Here is a 19,469-nt window from a genome sequence, read left to right as displayed (position 1 = left end):
TGTGAACTGATCCAGCCATTCTGGCTGGCAATTTGGAATCATGCTCAAAGGGCTATAAAAGAATGCCTGCCCTTTGAACCAGCCATACCATTGTTGGGTTTGTATCCCAAAGAGATCATAGATAAACAGACATGTACAAAAATATTTATAGCTGCGCTTTTTGTGGTGGCAAAAAACTGGAAAAGGAGGGTATGTCCTTCAATTGGGGAATGGCTGAACAAACTGTGGTATATGCGGGTGATGGAATACTATTGTGCTAAAAGGAATAATAAACTGGAGGAGTTCCAGGCGAACTGGAGAGACCTCCGGGATCTGATGCAGAGCGAAAGGAGCAGAGCCAAAAGAACATTGTACACAGAGACTGATATACTGTGGTAGAATTGAATGTAATGGGCTTCTGTACCAGCAGCAATGCAAAGACCCAGGACAATTCTGAGGGATTTATGGTAAAGAATGCTACCCACATTCAGAGGAAGGACTGCAGGAGAGGAAACATATAAGAAAAGCAACTGCTTGAACGCATGGGTCGGGGCAGACATGATTGAGGGTGTGGACTTGAAACTACCACACCAATGCAACTACCAACAATTTGGAAATTGGTCTTGATCAAGGACACATGACATAACCAGTGGAAAAGTGCGTCGGCCATGGGTGGGGGGAGTGCGGGGGGTGAAGGGGAAAATAGGAGCATGAAACATGTAATCATGTTAAAAATGATTATTAATAAATGCTAAAAAATAAAAAAAAAGAAAAAAAGAAAAAAAAAAAGAAAAAAAAAATGTCTGTGATCTTATGAAGGAAGCAACACTCTACCAAGACCCATCATAGATTGTCTTACTACTTAGTTGATAAAGGTGACTTGTTCAGGTTGAAATTGCTAGGGTCAGCTGGGTTTGGAATTTTGGCCTGTCTGACAAAGCCTAGCATTCTGTCCTTCTGTCCACTACTCCTGTGCTGTCTCTATTTAGTCCATTTTTGAGCAGATCCAACTTGTGAGTGATTTCATTGACAGGGAATTCTGGGTGAGAAACTCCATATACCAATGTAGTTCAATGTTTGCTCTGCAATCTATAGTCTTAGAGAATTACTTTGGGTAGAGGCATCAAACACTGGTGGATGGACCAAGGACAACCTCAACCAAATTGGGAAATACTTAACAAAAATCAATGAAAATTCAACAGAATGTAGATAATGTTGATATGTAGTTTCCAAAGTCAATATGTGTCCCACAGGGATTTAGTAGGTTCCATTTCTATTTGAACTGGATAGCTCTGGCTTAGGGCACTAAAGAGTTTAGTATCATTAGCAGGAACTCATAGTTAGTAAGTATTAAAAGTGAGATTTGAACACATTTCTTTCTGTGTATAAGGCTAGATCTTTTGGGGCTGTTTCTGAGTTAGTCCATAGGATACTAAAATTTGCCTGTTGTTGCTTTTTGATATATGTAGCATAGGATGTAAATAGCAACCCCTTTTCTCTCTCTCTGTGTCTCTCTACCTCAATCTCTCTTCTTGCTTTTACCTTCTCTTTCTCTTTTTCTCTCACACATCCCCTTCCCTCAGTTAACTATATCATTCTCTCCCTGACTCCATTCTCCCCATTTTTTTCTTTTATAATTCTAATTCCTCTTGTGAGATTCTACAAGCAGTGAGTAGATGCCAGGTATAGACTCTGCCCCAGAGACCATGCCTTGATGCTTCCCACCTCCTTAAGTGTCATTCCCCTTTTTCCCTCAATTCTTTAATCTTATTTCTTCAATCTTCCTTTCTGCCCCCCACCCCCACCCCACATAAACAACTTTCCCCACTGTTTTCTCAGGCAGACATGGAATGAAAAAATGTAAAACCCTCAGAATTCCTTTATCAGTGATAGACAGTTAAGGCAGGAGGTTCCTCACTATATGACCCTATGGCAAATCACCTAACCCCATTTGCTTATCTCTTATTGCTCTTCTGCCTTGGAACCAAAGTATTGATTTTAAAGCAGAAGGTAAGAGGTTTTTTGTTTGTTTGTTTTTTTTTAAGGCAAGGTGGAGGGTTCCACACCATTTTAAAAAATGCTGATTCTATGTGATTTCTCTCTCCTGGGGGGGGGGGGGGGAAGTAAGGGAGAGAGGAGGTGGTAGCTATCTGAAATAAGTTTAGAGTACCAGAAGGTCCCTTGCTCAAAAATATCATTCCCACACATTTCTCCAATTAATGATTCATTTGGGTTAACAAACTCCGCTGGGTAGAAGGGATATAAATATACCTTGGGAGGTTTAAGTCTATTTGTCATTTGCACCTCTGTGCCAATTACTTTAATCAGGGCAACACCCCAGCTGAAATACCTCAGAGGATAGAAATGTTGGCTGAAGGAGTTAAGGGATGAGGGAAAGTATATGAGGGAGGTATCAGAAACCCAGGAAAAACTGCTGATTTGCCCAGGATCCATTTTGGGAACCATCTACAGACTACTAGAGGCCATCTCTATCAGCTTTAATTTGCCAATACTTGAGTTTGGACCTTTAGGAATTCTTTCTCTAATAGATGGCTGTGAATTTCCCCTTTTCTGCTTCTGCTCAATTATTTCCTTTCAAAGGTGTCTACTCTAGTCTAGTCTACCCAGTTCAGCCTAGTATTTACTCAGCTGCTCTGCATCTTCCCTTCTGGAAGGAGAGGAGAAAAGAAAATGAGACATGTCCTAATCATCTGCCTAAGGAAAATTTAAATCATGGATTTGAATCTTCTCAGGAACATATGGTCTTGCAATGATTTCTAATTTGCCAGATCTAATGGTATTTTCACAATCCTCATCCTTCTTGATATTACTGAAGTTTTTGACACCACTAATGGTCTCTCTTCCTCTTGATACTCTCCTCTCTTTAGGTTTGTGTGACATTACCCTAGTCCTTTTCCTGCATGCCTGACTGTTACTTGTCAGTCTTCTTTGCTGAATCTTATTCCAGGTCACTCCTACTAACAGTGAGTGCCCAAGAGAGCTCTGTCCTGGGCCCTTTTCTCTTCTTCCTCTTTACTATTTCATTTGGTGATCTCATCAGATTCCCTAGATTCAATTATTATCTCTATAGTGATGCTCCTCAGATTGGCTTACCCAGGCTTAGCCTTTCTCCTTAACCCCAAATTCAAATTTCTAATTGCCAACTGGACATCCTGAACTGGATGTCAAATTCAACATATCCCAAGCTAAATTATCTTTTGTGTTAGGGGAGGACTAGCGTTTCTTTTGTTAGATCTTGCTGAGCTTTTTTTAGGGCTTCTCATCCACCTTTGATGTCCACCTATGACTCCAAGAGACTATAGCATATGCAAAAGCTACACTCTGGTAAAACCATCTGGAAGATGGGCTAAAGCAGGTTGAAGGTAACCAATCAGCCTCAAAACCATTCATTGGTGAGTTAGGGTGATATATATACTCCAAAGATGTAAAGATTTCTCCCAGGGGAAATGGGCAGGTGGCCATAAATGTGAATGGAGCAGGTGGTGTGTAATGCTTAAAGCTTGGTCAGTCATCCAAGATGCAAAGGTCATCCACTGTATCCTGGGTCATCACCAGTTTCCCTGATTTTTTTGTCTTAGCACTGGACTTAGATGACCCTGAAAGAGAGAATGAGACTTTGTGTAACTGTGCCTCACTTAAATCCAATTCACACTTGAGTAAAATACCCTGGGAAGTCATTGTGTCTTTTCAAAAACAAAGAATGAAAAACTATTACTGAAAACACCACCTGAGATCAAAATCTAGAATCATCCTTTACTCCTCATTTTTTCACCTCCTATATCTAAACTGATGAGAAGTACTGTCAATTCTACCTTTCTAATATCTCTCATATATGCTTCCTTCTCTCTTTTGACACTGCCATCATTCTAGTACAAATCCTCAGCATGCCATGCCTGGATTATTGCAGTAGTCTGCTGATCTTCCCACCTCAAGCTTCTCCTCACTCTAGTCCTCCTCCACTCATTTGTTGATCATCCTAATGCACAGAGCTGGCTCACTTCTGATTCAAAAAACTCTAGTAGGTCCCTGTTTCCTCCAGGATCAAATATAAAATCCTTTTTGGCGTTCAATGCCCTTCATAACTTGAATCCTTCCTACCTTTCCATTCTTCTTACACCTTACTTCCCTACACATATTCAGTGATCCAGTGACACTGGCCTCATTGCTATTCCTCTCACAAGGCATTATATCTCCTCTCTCAACATTTTCATTGCATGTTCCTCATGCCTGGAATTCTCTCACTCCTTATCTCTACCTCCTGGTTCCTCTGACTTCCTTCAAGTCACAGCTAAATTCATACCTTCTATAAGATGTCTTTCTATATCTTAATTCTAGTGACTTGTAAATGTCTTGAAAACAGCCTGTCTTCTGCTTTTATTTGTATTTGCTCAGCTCTTATCTCAATACCTTGCACTTTACAAGGACTTGATAAAACAATTAGGTGATAAAACTTGATAAAACAGGTTAGAGAGCCAAGCCTGAATACAGGAAGTCCTGGTTTCAAATCTGGTCTCAAATACTTTCTAAATGTATGACCCTGGGCAAATCACTTAAGTCCAATTGCCTAGCCCTTAACACTTTTCTGCCTTAGAATGGATTCTAATACAGAATATAAGGTTATTTTTTTAAATGCTTATTGAACCAAACAAATGAACTTTTATATCAACTGGCACCTAAGTAAAGAAAAAGCAGACCATCCGATTTATAAACCTAAACATTTGACTGTCCTAGATTCAAAAAAAGTTGATCTAAAATGAAATATTTTTAAGATTTTATTCTCTATATATCTTTATTTGCTACTAATGTTAGTGCATTGTTGTTTGAAAAAATAGTGCATATCTTTACTTTTCCATATTTGCTGATATATTTGTTGTGCCTAGTACATGATACCTTGTTTTCTATGTTTTGCAAATTCTAGCACAAAGAAAAAAATTTTGTTGCCTTTTTCATTTCTTTTTCTGTAAATCTATTAAATTTAATAATAGTAGTAGTAATAATAATAAAAATAAATAGCTATTATTTACACAGTAGTTGACAAATGTCTCTCAATAATTCTGTAAGATAGATGCTATTATTATCTTCATTTTATGCATGAGGAAACCAACTGATTTTTTAAGCACTTGCCTAAAACCAAACAGTTAATGACTAGATTAGGCTTGGAAATCAGGTCTTTCTAAGTACAAGTCCAGTTTTCTATCCATTGTATCACTTAGCTGAGATATTGCTTATTTGTTTAATATTCTATTTAGCGTAATATTCTCTTTATTAACATTTAATTAATTAATTAAGAATATTTTCCCATGGTAACATGATTCATGTTCTTTTCTCTCTCCTCCTCCCCCCACATCTCCCTCAGACCCCCTCCCCTTTGGTAGCCAATGATCAATTCCACTAAGTTAAAATGAAAACTTGAAAAGAACTACCAGGATTTTTTGGCATAAAAAAGACCCAGTGAAATTGAATTCTTTGGGAGAGACTCATCTAATCATAAACATGCAAATATTCCATAATAAGCTTTCAACTCTATAAATCCTATATTCCATTATATCACTAGATTTTGCCCACCAATCTCAAGTCTGAGGACTACAGAGTACATACAAATGTATATATATGGATGTCTATGTGAGAGACAGAGAATATTAATGAAGAAATTTTAGTCATTATTTATTTAATAAATACATTTCTGAACATAAAAGGAAGAAGTTTTTGCAATGAGTTGAATAACAATGAATAACTAAGGTCTCTCAGTGCCTATACAAAGTCATTTCTAGGTACTCTAAATGGATGCAACCCCATTTTTCTGGCCCCTTCTCTCACACATCCTGGCTACATAATGTACTTTTCTATAGTATATTATAAGTGCCCAACATTCTAGTTTAGTCATTTTGGGTTCCACATTTTCTGGTTTATTATAGACCACAGAACACTATTCATTTATAATTCCTTGTCTCTCAAAGAAAATGTATCTGTTTGCCTTGGGTTATGAATCTATAAGTATGGAACCATGAGTATGAGTCAATTGGAGGAAGAAAAAGACTATTTGGTAATCCCAGGAAGAATATACAGGTTATTCCTATAATTCCATTTCACTCAAACTTGAAGCACAGGATATAAAGAAAAATGTCCTCCTTACAACCCAGACAAAATTTCAAACATAATAAATGTGCAACTGAGCTGGAATGCTGGATCTCCACATCGAATGAGTCAGTTTATAACATTTTATTTCTGTACATGTGCGTATACAGGCAGGCAATCCCCCAGCTTGCAAATGGATTCTGTTCCAAATGTTAATTTATGTCTCTTTGGGGGAATTTGGAACAAAGTTTCCCATAGAAAGCATATAATAATTAGTGGCTTGATTCCCAGACCAGCTTACAAAAGCCTATTTAACCTATAATGTTAGAATCTTGAAGTTGGAAGGATACTAGAGGTTGTATTGAATTTTATTCCCCTCATTTCATTACATTTTGATTTTTTATTTTAAAATACTTTCTTTGAATACTGGGCTTCCCTATCTCACCCAGGCTGGAAATATAGGATCCATTCACGGCCTGATTATCCTCTTATCTGCAGGGAGGTTTGACCTGCTCCATTTCTGACATGGGGTTGATTCTGCCCTCTTTTAGCAACCAGATGGCCTCCATTTCTGGGACTCATCATATTAATGGCAAATGGTGCAAAATCAACATAGCTCCCTGCAGCCCAGAACTCCCAAACTCAAGAGATCAGATAGCGTCAGCCTCTCTAGTGCCAGAGATTATAAGCATGTTGTCCTCTGTTTTACAGAAAAGGAAAACCCAGGCCCATGGAAACAAAATTATTTTTCCAAAGTCACACAGCTCACTAATTGCAGAACCTGGAATACAAGTGCTTCAACACCTAGCTTTGTTGAATGCCTCAGGTACTTTTTATCACTTTCATTAAATACTATAGCAGCATGATGGCATAAAGAACAAATTGGCCTTGAGGACAGGAAAACCTAAGTTCAAGCCCTACTTTTTGACCTTGGGAACTTATTTTTTCTCCATCTCTAAATAGATTCTGACATTGTTGATCACTATCTCCCTCTGGCTACTCTCTTCTCTGGGTTTCCATGATCTACCTCTCTCTCATTCTTCTACTTGCCTTCATTGCTGAATATTCATCTAGGTCTTGCCTTTGGTATCCCACCAAGACTTTGTCCCCTATTTCTTTTCTTCTCTTTATACTAACTTGTTGACAACATCAACTCCCATTGGTTCAAATATCATCTCAATGCAGTTGGTTCCCAGAGAAGAACAATCAAGAGAAACCCAATTTCAAAGGTAGAAACAATAAAACTTGACAACTCAATGGATATAGAGGGTGTGGGAGTGAGGAGTTGAGGATGACATCTAGGTTGTAAGCCTGGGGAACAAACTGGATATGTGGAGAAAGTGAGAGTAAGCCATGGATGAAAACAAGTTTGTCTGTTAGCCTGGGAAAGTGGTGGTACCTTTGATAATAATGTTATTGTTGATATTGTCAATCCTCCTTTTGTAAAGAGGACTAATGACATCACAGGAGATGTCTTGACTTTTTTATGAGTTGGATTTAATAAGGCAAAGTTGCACTAAGTGGTCAATGGCGCTCTTTCTTCTTTAATCCATCTGTTAGGGCAACCACAGATGACCTGGGTTGCAGCAGATGGCCTTGGCATCTTGAATGTCTGATCAAGATCTAAGCACTACACAGTTCCTGCTTAAACCACCTTCATGGTCACTGAGACAAATTGTTCTCGTCCATCTATTTCATTGGGAGAAGTCTTCTCATGAGTGGGGTAGTCATCTCCCTAACCCACCAATAGATGTGCTTGAGGATTGTTGATTTCCCTCAATCTGGTCCAGCCTATCTGATTAAATGATTTTACCAGGGTGTGGTTGCTGAGCACACTATAGCTTTTTGGAGCCACAGGTGGGAGTTTGATGACGGCTGGACACTGTTTTGGACAGGTCAAGTTTGAGAAAGCTATGGGACACCTGGTTTGAGTTGTTCAAAAGAAAAGTTGGTGTTCCAGGACTAAAAATAAGGAGAAGTTTGTTTGTTTGTTTGTTTTCTACCCTTGAAACATCACTCATACATGTCTACTTCTTTCTTCTGACATTGTCACCAGATGGTACAGGTCCTTATCATCTCATTCCTGAACTATAACAGTCAGCTGGTTGTTCTCCCTGCCTCAAGTCTTTCATCACTTCAAGCTATCTTTTACTTAGCTGTCAGACTGGTCTTTCTTATTCTATAGATCTGACAATGTTATCACCTACTGAACATACTATAATGACTCCCTATAGCCTCCAGGATCAATCAGAACATTCTCTTTTAAAATCATCTATAACTTGATTCCTTTCTGTCTTTCCAGTCTTTAGAAACCTGACTCCTCTCTGCATACTCTGTGATCTTGTGACACTAGCCTCCTTGCTGTTCTTCACACATTACATTTCCATCCTTTAACCCTATGCATTTCCACTGCCTATCCCTCATGCCCACAACTCTTTCCCTCCTCATCTTTGTCTCCTGATTTCTCTAGCTTGCTTCAAGTATCAACTAAAGTCCTGTTTTCTTCAAGAAGTATTTCCCAATTGATCCAACGATTCTGGATGGCAATTTGGAACTATGCCCAAAGGGCTTTAAAAGACTGTCTGCCCTTTGAACCAGACATACCACAGCTGGGTTTATACCCCAAAGAGATAATAAGGAAAAAGATTTGTACAAAAATGTTTATAGCTGCATTCTTTGTAGTGGCAAAAAAAAATGGAAAATGAGGGGATGTCCTTCAATTGGAGAATGGCTGAACAAATTGTGGTATCTTTTGGTTACGGAATACTATTGTGCTAAAAGAAATAATGAACTGGAGGAATTCCATGTGAACTTAAATGACCTCCAGGAATTGATGCAGAGTGAAAGGAGCAGAACTAGGAGAACATTTTACACAGAGACTGATACACTGTGGCACAATCGAATGTAATGGACTTCTCTACTAGCAGCAATGCAATGATCCAGGACAATTCTGAGGGACTTATGAGAAAGAACGCTATTCACTTTTAGAGAAAGAACTGAGGGAATAGAAACACAGAAGAAAAACAACTGCTTGATCACATGGTTCGATGGGGATATGATTGGGGATATAGACTACAAATGAATCACCCTAATGCAAATATATGGAAACAGGTCTTGATCATGTAAAACACAGTGGAATTCCGCTATGGCTATGGGAGGGGAATGGAAAGAGGGGAGAGAAAAAATGAATTATGTACTCATGGAAAAATATCCTAAACTAATTAATTAAATACTTTTTTTTAAAAAGTCTTTCCCAAAATTCCTTATCCTCAGTGACTTCCCTATGAGATTATCACCAGTTCATCTTGTATATATCATTTCTGTATATAGTGTTTGCATGTTGTCTTCCCCATTAGACTGTGAGTTCTTTGAGAGCAGATCCTATCTTTTGCCTTTTTTTATATCTCCAGAAATTAGCACAGTACCTGGCACTTAATCGATGTTTGTTCATTAGCTGGTTGACTCACCAAATCTCTTTTATATATCCCTTTAGCTCTATTCACAAAACTGCCACCTTCAAACAGGCTCTTATCAATAGTCACCTGGACATAGTCTTTCATTTGATTTCTCTGCCTTGTGTCTCTCCTTAAAAACCATCGTCATCTACTCAGCTGCCATAGAAATTCATTTTCCTAAAGTACTGGTCTAACCGTATCCCTCACCTCCAACACATACATACATTTCACAAACTCTCCTGACTCTATATTATCCTCTAGGATCAAAAATAAAATTCTCTGATTGGCATTTAAAGCCCTCCACAACCAGAGCCCTTCCCATCTTCCAAGTCTTATAGTTCACTCCCTTCCACCCTCTCTTATCTAGGCACAATGACTTATTGTGTGACTCCTTCACACAATACTCCATCTCCTAATGGCGACTGCCCTGGTCATTCTACCTCTTCACTTCTCCAGCTTCTTTGAATACAGTTCAAATTGTTCCTTCTGTAGGAGGCTGTTCCCAGCCCCAACCCAGACACACATAACACCTTTCCCTATGAGACTACTCTCTCTATATCTTATGTGTACCATTACTTATATGTTGTATCCTATAGAATGTGAGCTCCTCTTTATATCCTCAGTCCTTGGGTTTCATCCTTGTGCAGGGCTCATGCTAATCTTTGCTGTATTGTTCCAATTTTAGTACATGTGCTGCCAAAGCAAGCACACATCCTCAGCCCTCTGTACTGTTCTTGGTACAGATAAGTCCTTTCAAATGATTGTTGACCAACTGACTACCTCTCAGAACTCTAAGATGCTACTCTCTAAAAACAAAAAAGGTAGTTTCCTTGTTCCATAGCTCTTAAATGGTATAGTGAGTAAAAGCATGGGACTTGAAATAAGAAAGACTTGAGTTCAAATCCTGAAGGGAAAATGTAACTTCAATTATTCTCAGTTTCCGCATTTGTAAGATGTGGTCATGGGATTTTGTGAATATCTACTGTTAGCATATGCATAGCATTTTCCAAATCTTAACATATGATATATAATAGCTTGTATGAATATATACATATACATACAAATACATATATGTATGTATATCTATGTATAAGTATATTTAGGGCAACTAGGTGGCACGGTGGATAGAATACTGAGCCCAGAGTAAGGAAAATTGATTTCCTGGACTCAAATTTTGCCTCAGACACATACAAGCTGTGACACTAGGCAAGAAACTTAGTCCTGTTTGCCTCAGTTTCCTCATTTGTAAAATGAGCTGGAGAAAGAAATGGAAACTACTCCAGTATCTTTGCCAAGGAAACCCAAAAGGGGTCAAGAGGAAGCAGATACTATTAAAACAAATGAACAACATATGTATAAATACATATTTCAGATGAGGAATATATACATATACTTATGTAAACATAGTTATATACCAGCTAATAGTATTATTTCATCTGGTAATTCCCTATATCAGTCGAATCACAGGTCCACTCCGTCTATCCCTATTGATTAAACAGGCTTTTGAACAATTGCTTTATAATTTAATCAATACTTTCAACATTGCTTCAATGGGGGAAATGGGTGCAAACAGAGAGAAGAGAAAAGGAAAAGTCTCCTTCCTCATTTCTTAAGGAAGACTTGTAGTGTTTTGACAATATAATGTCATCTGCCTAGATGAGTATCTAGAGGTCAGGGTGGCCTGTTGTTGTATAGAGTCCATCTGGTCTCTGCCTAGGACGTATTCTGGTCAATATTCGTTTATCTTATACTTTGCCTGACATAGTTATCTCTGTAGTTGTGCCTATCAGAGAATTGTGTATGCTCTTAAAATATACATAAGAGAATTCTCCTTGCTAAAGGAGAATCTTCAAAGCTTCTTTTCCTTTTCTGTATCAAATGTTTTTTTTTCCATTGTCAACGTATAATAGAAACAGAAATATCATGTATTCTCTCTGCTAATTATGTAACAAGACAGATGAGATCATCTGCAGAAAATTGTTTAGGAAAATCTGTGCATTCCTTTCTCATGATTGCATCACTATATAAAAAGGCGATATATTACCTCTATACATGCAGAGAACATTCTCATAAAATAGTTTGAGAGAGAGGTAAAAAAAATAGAGATAGGATATAAGGATTAGTAGTTGCATAGAGGAGAATATAATACTGCTTATGATCATTCTCATTCTTGTAGAATGTTCTCTGAGATACCTTAAAAATGCAACCTCAAGTACTCAAAAATTTTGTTGTCTCCATCATGAAATTCTTCTGTATATATTTCAGGTACTGTTGATTTTCCTACTTTCATCTCAAAAGCAGTAATAGCTAGCATTTAGATAGTACTTAAAGACTGAGAACACACTGAACATAGTTTGTCTCATTCTCATCATAATTACCTTTTGAGGTGGTCTTATCATTCCATTTATAGATAAGGAAACTGAGGCAGACAGAGGTTATGTGACTTATCTAGGGTCACATAACTATGGGTCTGAGGTAGGATTTGAACTCGGGACTTCGTCACTCCAAGTTCAATACTCTATCCTTTGTATCACCTAGCTGCCAATGCTGGACCTGGGGTTAGGAAGACCTGAACTCAGGAAGTCTGAGTTTAAATCTAGCCCTGTACATTTGTTGGCTCTGTGACGCTAGGCAAATCATTTAACCCCTAATTCAGTTTTTTCATCTATATGGGGATAAATAATAGTACTTATCCCAATAGAGTTGTGAAGACCATGAGATAATATACATACAGCATTTTCCCAACCTTTAAGCACTCTATAAATGTTAGCTATCATCATCACCTTGTTATTATTATTGTCATCCACTGTGCCACCTACCTTATTCATATAGACATACCTAGGAGATATTTCTACTACCTCTACAATAGTTCCAGACCTCTACATTAAAGAGAATTTTACAATAAAGTGAATCATATAATTTTTTTGGTTTCCCAATGCCTATAAAAATTATATTTGCACTATACTATGTTCTGTGTGCCATAGTATTATGTCCTTAAAATTTACATATCTTACCTTAATTTAAAAATATTTTGTTGCTAAAAAATACTAGTCATCATCTAAGCCTTCAGTGATGACTTGAAATCTTTTTGCTGGTGGAGGGTCTTGCCTCAATGCTAATGTCTGCTGACTGATCAGGGTGGTAGTTGCTGAAGGTTAGGGTGGCTGTGACAATTTCTTAAGAAAAAACAACAATGAAGTTTGCTGCATTGATGGACTCTTCCTTTCACTTGAACACTTAGAGGCCATTGTAGGCTCTTTAATTGTCCTAATTTCAATATTGTTTTGTCTCGGGGAAATGGGGAGAGAGGAACAAGAAGAGGAAGAGAGACAGAGGAACAGCCAGTAGGTGGAACAGTCAAAACACATATAACTTTCATCAGTTGTTTGCTGTCAGATATGGGCACAATTCATGCTGTCCCAAAACAATTACACCAATAACATGAAAGATCATTGATCACAGATCACCATAATGCATATAATAACAATGAAAGAAATTGAAACTTTATGAGAACTCAGAAAATGTGACACAGAGACACAGTGTGGGCACATGCTATTGGAAATGGTTCCAATTGACTTGCTTGGTGCAGGGTGGCCACAAACATTCAATTCATAAAAAACACAATTATGAAGTACAATAAAAAGATAGTCTGCCAGTATAGCATATCAGTTACTGAGGGGATAGAATACAAATGTAGTGACTCCTCTTTAATCAATAATGAGACCAAATCATTAAAAAAATTCTTGTAAATCTGTTTCATTTGACATCTCTTTCTAATTTCATCTTAAAATATTTTGGGAGATGAACTTACTTTATTTCCCATCCATTACTTTTTACTGTTTTATGAAGTGATACTCTACATACCTTTTTATCATCACAGTTTGTAGTATTTTGAAAACAAAATTGTCTTCTAAACAAAAGCTGCCTTCAACTTGTAGATAACTATGCTTTGCAAAATTCAAGGGTTTCCTAACTAAGGTGGTTTCTGCGTCATTTTTGCCTCCTTAGTGGCAACTATTTGTTAAATATCTCCAAGAACTTAAAAAAAAAAAAAAAACAAGGTCCCTTTATTCATTTCCCATTTTTCGGATTCGAAATCGGTTTGAATAGATCAGGTTGGGTCTCTAGTAACTGTATTCAGTGTCATCTTTTCAGCATTATCCTTCTTTCTAATTTTGGACTTTATTCTAACCAGTTGATAATCTGACCATAAATTTCACTGAAGTGATTCACATTGGTAACTGGTCATTTCCTATCTGTTAACATACAATATATCTGTTTCATTTTCTGTAATGTAAGGAGAAAGACTTTCTGAGTAGCTTCATGAAGGACGGGTAATACTAGGATTAACCTCATTTTCTTCTGTGACAAGGTTCAGTAAGTCGAAGAAATGATGAAGGTGTAAAATGATACATGTACTTTCAGACATGATCAATGTGTTTATTTTTTTGATTGATTATATATATATGTGTGTGTGTGTGTGTGTGTGTGTGTGTGTGTGTGTGTGTGTGTGTGTATGTGTTACAAGAGAAGGCTTCTACTAGGGTGTGGGGAGAAGGCAGCTTAGTGGGTAGTGATAGATGTTTTTTAAAGAGCATTAAAATATTTAGAAATGCTTAGAATGCAACAGAAACACAGAAAGGTCCAGCATCTCTCCAACACAGCCTCTAACTGCTCCCATTTATTCAAAGAAAACCTAAGTTTGGAGCTAAAGGTGATCTCAGAGAGCATTTAGAATACTTCATTTTATAGATTAAGAAACTGAGACCTAGAGAGGTCCCCATCACATAGGTCATAAATGGAGGAGTTGGGATTTGAACTCAGGTCCTATGACTCTCAGCTCAGTCCACTGAATGAAAAAAGAACCATGATATAAAAGGAGCAATCTCAATTTAATATTGGGAGAAAGATTTAGGAGGGATGTTGGATTTGAGAAAGGAGATCCTGCCTTATACCTTTCACAAGCCATTTATTTCTATATGTAATATATATAATAAACCAAGAGGATATAAATTGATTATGCATACTTTTGCATATTAGACATATAGAGACATGTGTATCTTTATATTCATAGAGTAATATTGGCTTGGAGCTATTATTCTGTAAACATGAAATTTCTATTAGCATAATCACTAATTGAAATCCTGTTTTTGGTTCTAGTTTAAAGGACAGTCATTTGTTAACCACCCAATGTTTTAATGAGTATTGTCATGTGTTCTATTGCCTGAGGATGGGACCCATCTGAGATGCAAGTGTACAAGTCAAATATACATGTGAAAAGCAACATGACTACTTCTTTGAGATAGTTATCACAGTATTAAACTAAAATGAAACATCAATTCAAAAGAATGATTGAAGTTAACAATAAATGGGGCCACATGCCTCTAATTAACTAATTTGCTATGAGCTGTTTCTTATTTAGAGATGTTAGCTCACATTCTCCTTAGCTGTGTAGAGCAGAATAGAAAATACTCGAGGCTTTAGCAAATAAATATTAGGGATCTTTTCCTAATTATAAAAAAGTGCATACTTTAGGACTTGGATCTTCTTTTCCATCTTCCATGGTTGATTTTTGACTGTAGCAATGACTTGCCTTTTTTCATCTAACTCTGCCTTCATTCTCTCCAATTCCTCTTCATCGATTTCATCATCTTCATCTCTTTAAAAGCAGAAGAATACATAACATTAACAGACATCCAACTGAAGCTTGGCTCCATTTCCAAATATAAAGAAGACTGATATTATCATTGTAACAAATACTCAGCACATTGAGAACCGTATTCTAATCACTAAGTTCTATCAGTTGTATTTGCAGCTTTCACCTCAAATTTCAAAAAGCACTATTCTTAAGCAACAGTTGTTTTTTTTTTTGTTTTTTTTTTTTACTAATCATAGTTATTCTTTTCTAGACACTCAAACATAGAAATAGACCTTCAGGGGAAAGGAAAATATAAATCTTTGAGAGAGTTTCCTCTCAGCTCTCCATTCTCCCTCTTATCTATACCGGCCATCCCTATCTTTCATTTTTGATTCAAACTATCATTGCCAAGAAAAGATAATGAGCTATAAATGGTAGTGTTGTTTAATTATCCTCAAAATTTCAATTGGTTTTATCTTAAGAAAGAAAAATGATATAGAAAAAAAGTGAAAATGTTTTATGGAATAATGATTTTAAAACTATATAGGAACTCAGAGATCATTGTGTCCAATCCCTTCATTTTTATAGACGGTGATGACACATCCTAGAGACGTTATCTAAGATTATGTCATAGTGTCAGAGACAGGGTTTGAACCTTTGTCTTCTGACTCCAAATTCATTACCTTTTCTACTATAGCCTGTTGTTTCTTCTAAAGCTCAATTGGTAGCTGAAATATATTTAATTTAGAGTGAAATTGATATGTATATGCACGTAGATATGTGTGTGTGTGTGTGAGTATGTGGATATGAGTTTTTGTATTTAAGCCAACAAAGGGGATTTCTTATTTACTGAGCATTTGTGTTTTACTTGTTCTAGTCCTTTGTCCTCTGTTCTCATACTTTTCTGCTTAAAAAAAGTTTATAGAACATTAAGAAAACAAAATGTGAGAACACACTGAGAATGGTATGTTTTCAGAGTCAGAAGTAAACTATTATACTTTATACGTTAATATTTGATAATGGATCATATAACACTAAGTAAACTATTCATTGCAGATTCTTTTGCTTCTTTGCCACTCTAAAACACTTGTTTCATTCATCAGTGAATCTGTGATGAGAAAAAATTTGAGTTCAATTGAGTCATTTTTAAAAATATATCAAAAAACCAAGGGCAACTTAGGTGTCTCAATGGATAGAGAGCCAGATCTTAAGATGGGAGATCCTGGGTTCAAATCTAGTCTTAGACACTTACTAGCTGTGTGACCCTGGGTTAGTCACTTAAAACCCCCATTGCCTAGTCCTTAACACTCTTTAGTCTTAGAACCAATATCAATGAGGGTTTTTTAATAAAAAGAATTTAAAAATGTTCTTTAGATCTATAATGCTTGGTTCAATTAGTTGGTGTCATGGGGAAAAACCAAGGATTCAAGGTTAGAGTATTAGAGTTTGAATCCAGACTCTTCCATTTATTTATTTAGTCCATATTTATGTGACTGAGCAAATCACTGAACTTCCCTGGGACTTAATTTCCATATCTTTAAAGTAGGGGAAAGGGGATTTAAGATTATCATTAAAGTACTTAATTCTAAATTTATGATTTTATGATGTTATGCCTTCATGGCTTATTAATAGGATAGGATAGGATAGAATAGAATAATTAATAGAATAGAATAATATTATTTAACATTTTATAATATGATAGGGGAGCCACCATCAGGTATTAGGTACTATGAAAAGATTAGGGCTCTTAGTGGACCACAAGCTCATTCTGAGACAACAATGTGACACAGAAGCCAAAAAACAAAAAAGTTAATGTTATCCTACAATGTATTGAGATAGCCTACTGCCTAGAACAAAGAAAGTGATGGTTCTACTACAGGCTGTCTTGGTCAGGCCATATCTGGAGTGCTGCTGTTTTCAGTTCTGGTCACCTTATTTTAGGAAAAAAACATGGAAAAACTTGAATATGTCCAGAAAAGGGTAGACAAGGTGGTAAGAATTGGAGAACATGTCAAATAAATATCAGTGGAAAGAACAGAAAGCCTGCTTTTAAGTATTTGAAGGACTGTCATTGGAAGGGATGTTAAGTTTATTTCGCTTTGCCCCAGGAGGCAGAACTAGGAGTAAAAGGATAGAATGTACACTCTAGAATATAAGCTTGTTAGGATAGGGACTATTTCATTTTATATTTTCAATACTTAGCACATATTAGGCTCCTAAAAATGCTTACTGATTAATTAATTGATTGATTGAAGTTGAAGAGAGAGGAAAAAGATTGTGCCCAGTATAAGAAAAAGCTCTATAACATTTAAGCTATTCAATAGAGCAATCCTTTCCACCTCTTCCTTGGAGGTCTATTGTTGAGACAGTTATGAAAGTATTCTTGGGTTAATACATATTATAATAGGTGGTGTCTGAAGTTCTCTCTCTCTCCTAGATGAATGAATGAATGAATGAGCAAATGGAAAGGGGTTTATTAACCACTTAGTAGGTAAATTATTCTGACCTCAGGCTAACAGTTTAGGTAACTGCTAACATTTTGATCATCAAATTCAGAGAAAACAACTACTTTATTCTGATGACCACTACAACCATCTGTTTACATTGTGGATTGTCTTCTATTATGACTATTATTAACATTTGTTACAGCAAAAATTATGATGAATGCTATAGTGAACATAGATGGAAAAATGTTGACTTGGTAACAATATCTAGGCATGACAATTTCAAGCCCATTTTTTTCTTTAAAAAACAATGTTTTTCCCAGTGGAGGAGGGGATATTTTGCTAAAAAAAAGTCAAAATATCACAGTTTCTATATGGATCCAGACTATCTAAAACAAATGATTTTGAATCTAGGTTCAAATAATCCCAAGGCAGCTAAATTACAGCCTCTCTGAGCTCATTTCTTTATAAAATGGAGAAAACGATAGCACCTACTCCAGATGTAGATGTGAAATCAATTAATATAACATATATAAAACATTCTGGAAACTTTAAATTGCTACAGAAATGGGATCTATTATTACTATTAATGTTATTTGGAGATATTTGTCTAAATCTTGCATATTTATAATGAAGTTCTCTGCTGGGATTTAATTTATCTAAACAACCATTGTGAAAGGGAAAGAATCATCATATGCTAAATTTCTCACAGCTCTGAACACATATCATTACTTATTCACCTAAAATTGGGTCAAGAAAAGTCTGTGGTATATTATTAGAAGCATCCCAAACTGTCTAACAAGGTAATGTTCTTTAGCTCTCTCCAAAGATAGTTAGCTTTACAATCTTTGGTCTTTGGTTGGTTTCAAATGTTTTCTTAATGCAAGGGAAATTCCCAAGGGTATTGTTTTGGCCTTTGAATAAGGACCCCTAGTTAATTAACTGAAATGAATGTGTCCTCATTTGCCTACTAATCCTCTTTAAAGCATGTGTGCTTATTGTTTGTTTGGGGTTTTTTTCCTATTTAAAAATGCAAGTCTTTAGTGAAGATGGGCTCTAAATTAGAGAACAGAGCTACCACTTATCACAATGAGTCTACTATTCCTATTAAGAACACAAGCATTAATAACAGGAGCAGAATATCTCCTTCCAGGGATACCACCATTTGTTTGGGCAATGGACTCTTTTAATTAGGTGTGTTATTTTACAAAATAAGTTTAAGAAAGTCTCATATTACCCAGAGCTAAATCAATAGCAGAAGAAACTCAAGAGGAAAAAGCAATGGTGTCAAGAGAAGCCTGTCCAGAGCAGTCTCATAAAGCAGAAGAACCTGAGATTGGGAAAGGTAATATCAAGCCAGTTTTCTATATGGAGGGTCATCCTGAAAGAAAAGGAAGCTTCCACTCAAATCTATACTCTGTTCTTCTGTTTCTGTCTTTCTCTGCCTCTGCCTCTGACTCTGCCTCTGTCTCTGCTTTTCTCTATCTCTCTCTGTCTCTTGGTCTCGCTGTCTCTCTGTCTGTCTCTGCTTTTCTCTCTGCCTCTGTCTCTCTTCTCTCTTTTCTTTCTCTGTCTCTATCTCTACCTATCTATTGCTACCTCTCTGTCTCTGCCTCTGCCTCTTTCTCTCTCTCTGTCTCTGTCTATGGCTATTTAATCACTCCCTTTCCCCCAAAAGGCTGAGAAAACTAGGAAGTACCATTTAGCTTTACATGGAAGTGTTTGTCCTGCTGAGATGCATTAAGCAGGGAACCCAAGTCATCAATACATTATTATGCCTCCTGTGTTATTTGTATCTCTAGTAATGAAATGTACACCAATAAAGCATTTTGGGATCCATCTTCCTATTAAAAGAAA

General features: G+C 36.6%; 1 protein-coding gene and 1 non-coding gene across 2 annotated transcripts in view; both read right to left on the bottom strand.

Annotated features, from left to right (window-relative positions):
- The window catches only part of TMC1 (transmembrane channel like 1), a 185,692-nt gene that overhangs the window by 158,606 nt on the left and 7,617 nt on the right, over positions 1-19,469 (bottom strand). Inside the window, exon 4 of the mRNA XM_044678499.1 lies at positions 15,061-15,189. Within this exon, the coding sequence (XP_044534434.1) occupies positions 15,061-15,189 (129 nt within the window). The remainder of the gene's footprint in view (positions 1-15,060; positions 15,190-19,469) is intronic.
- On the bottom strand, positions 10,132-10,239 carry LOC123232717. Its single transcript, XR_006505238.1, has one exon. It is a non-coding gene; the product is annotated as a U6 spliceosomal RNA (small nuclear RNA).

The sequence above is a fragment of the Gracilinanus agilis genome, chromosome 1 (assembly GCF_016433145.1).
Source record: "Gracilinanus agilis isolate LMUSP501 chromosome 1, AgileGrace, whole genome shotgun sequence".
Lineage (NCBI taxonomy): Eukaryota > Metazoa > Chordata > Mammalia > Didelphimorphia > Didelphidae > Gracilinanus > Gracilinanus agilis.
The sequence above is the reverse complement of the archived record's forward strand: the minus strand, read 5'-3'. Positions and strand labels throughout refer to the sequence as shown.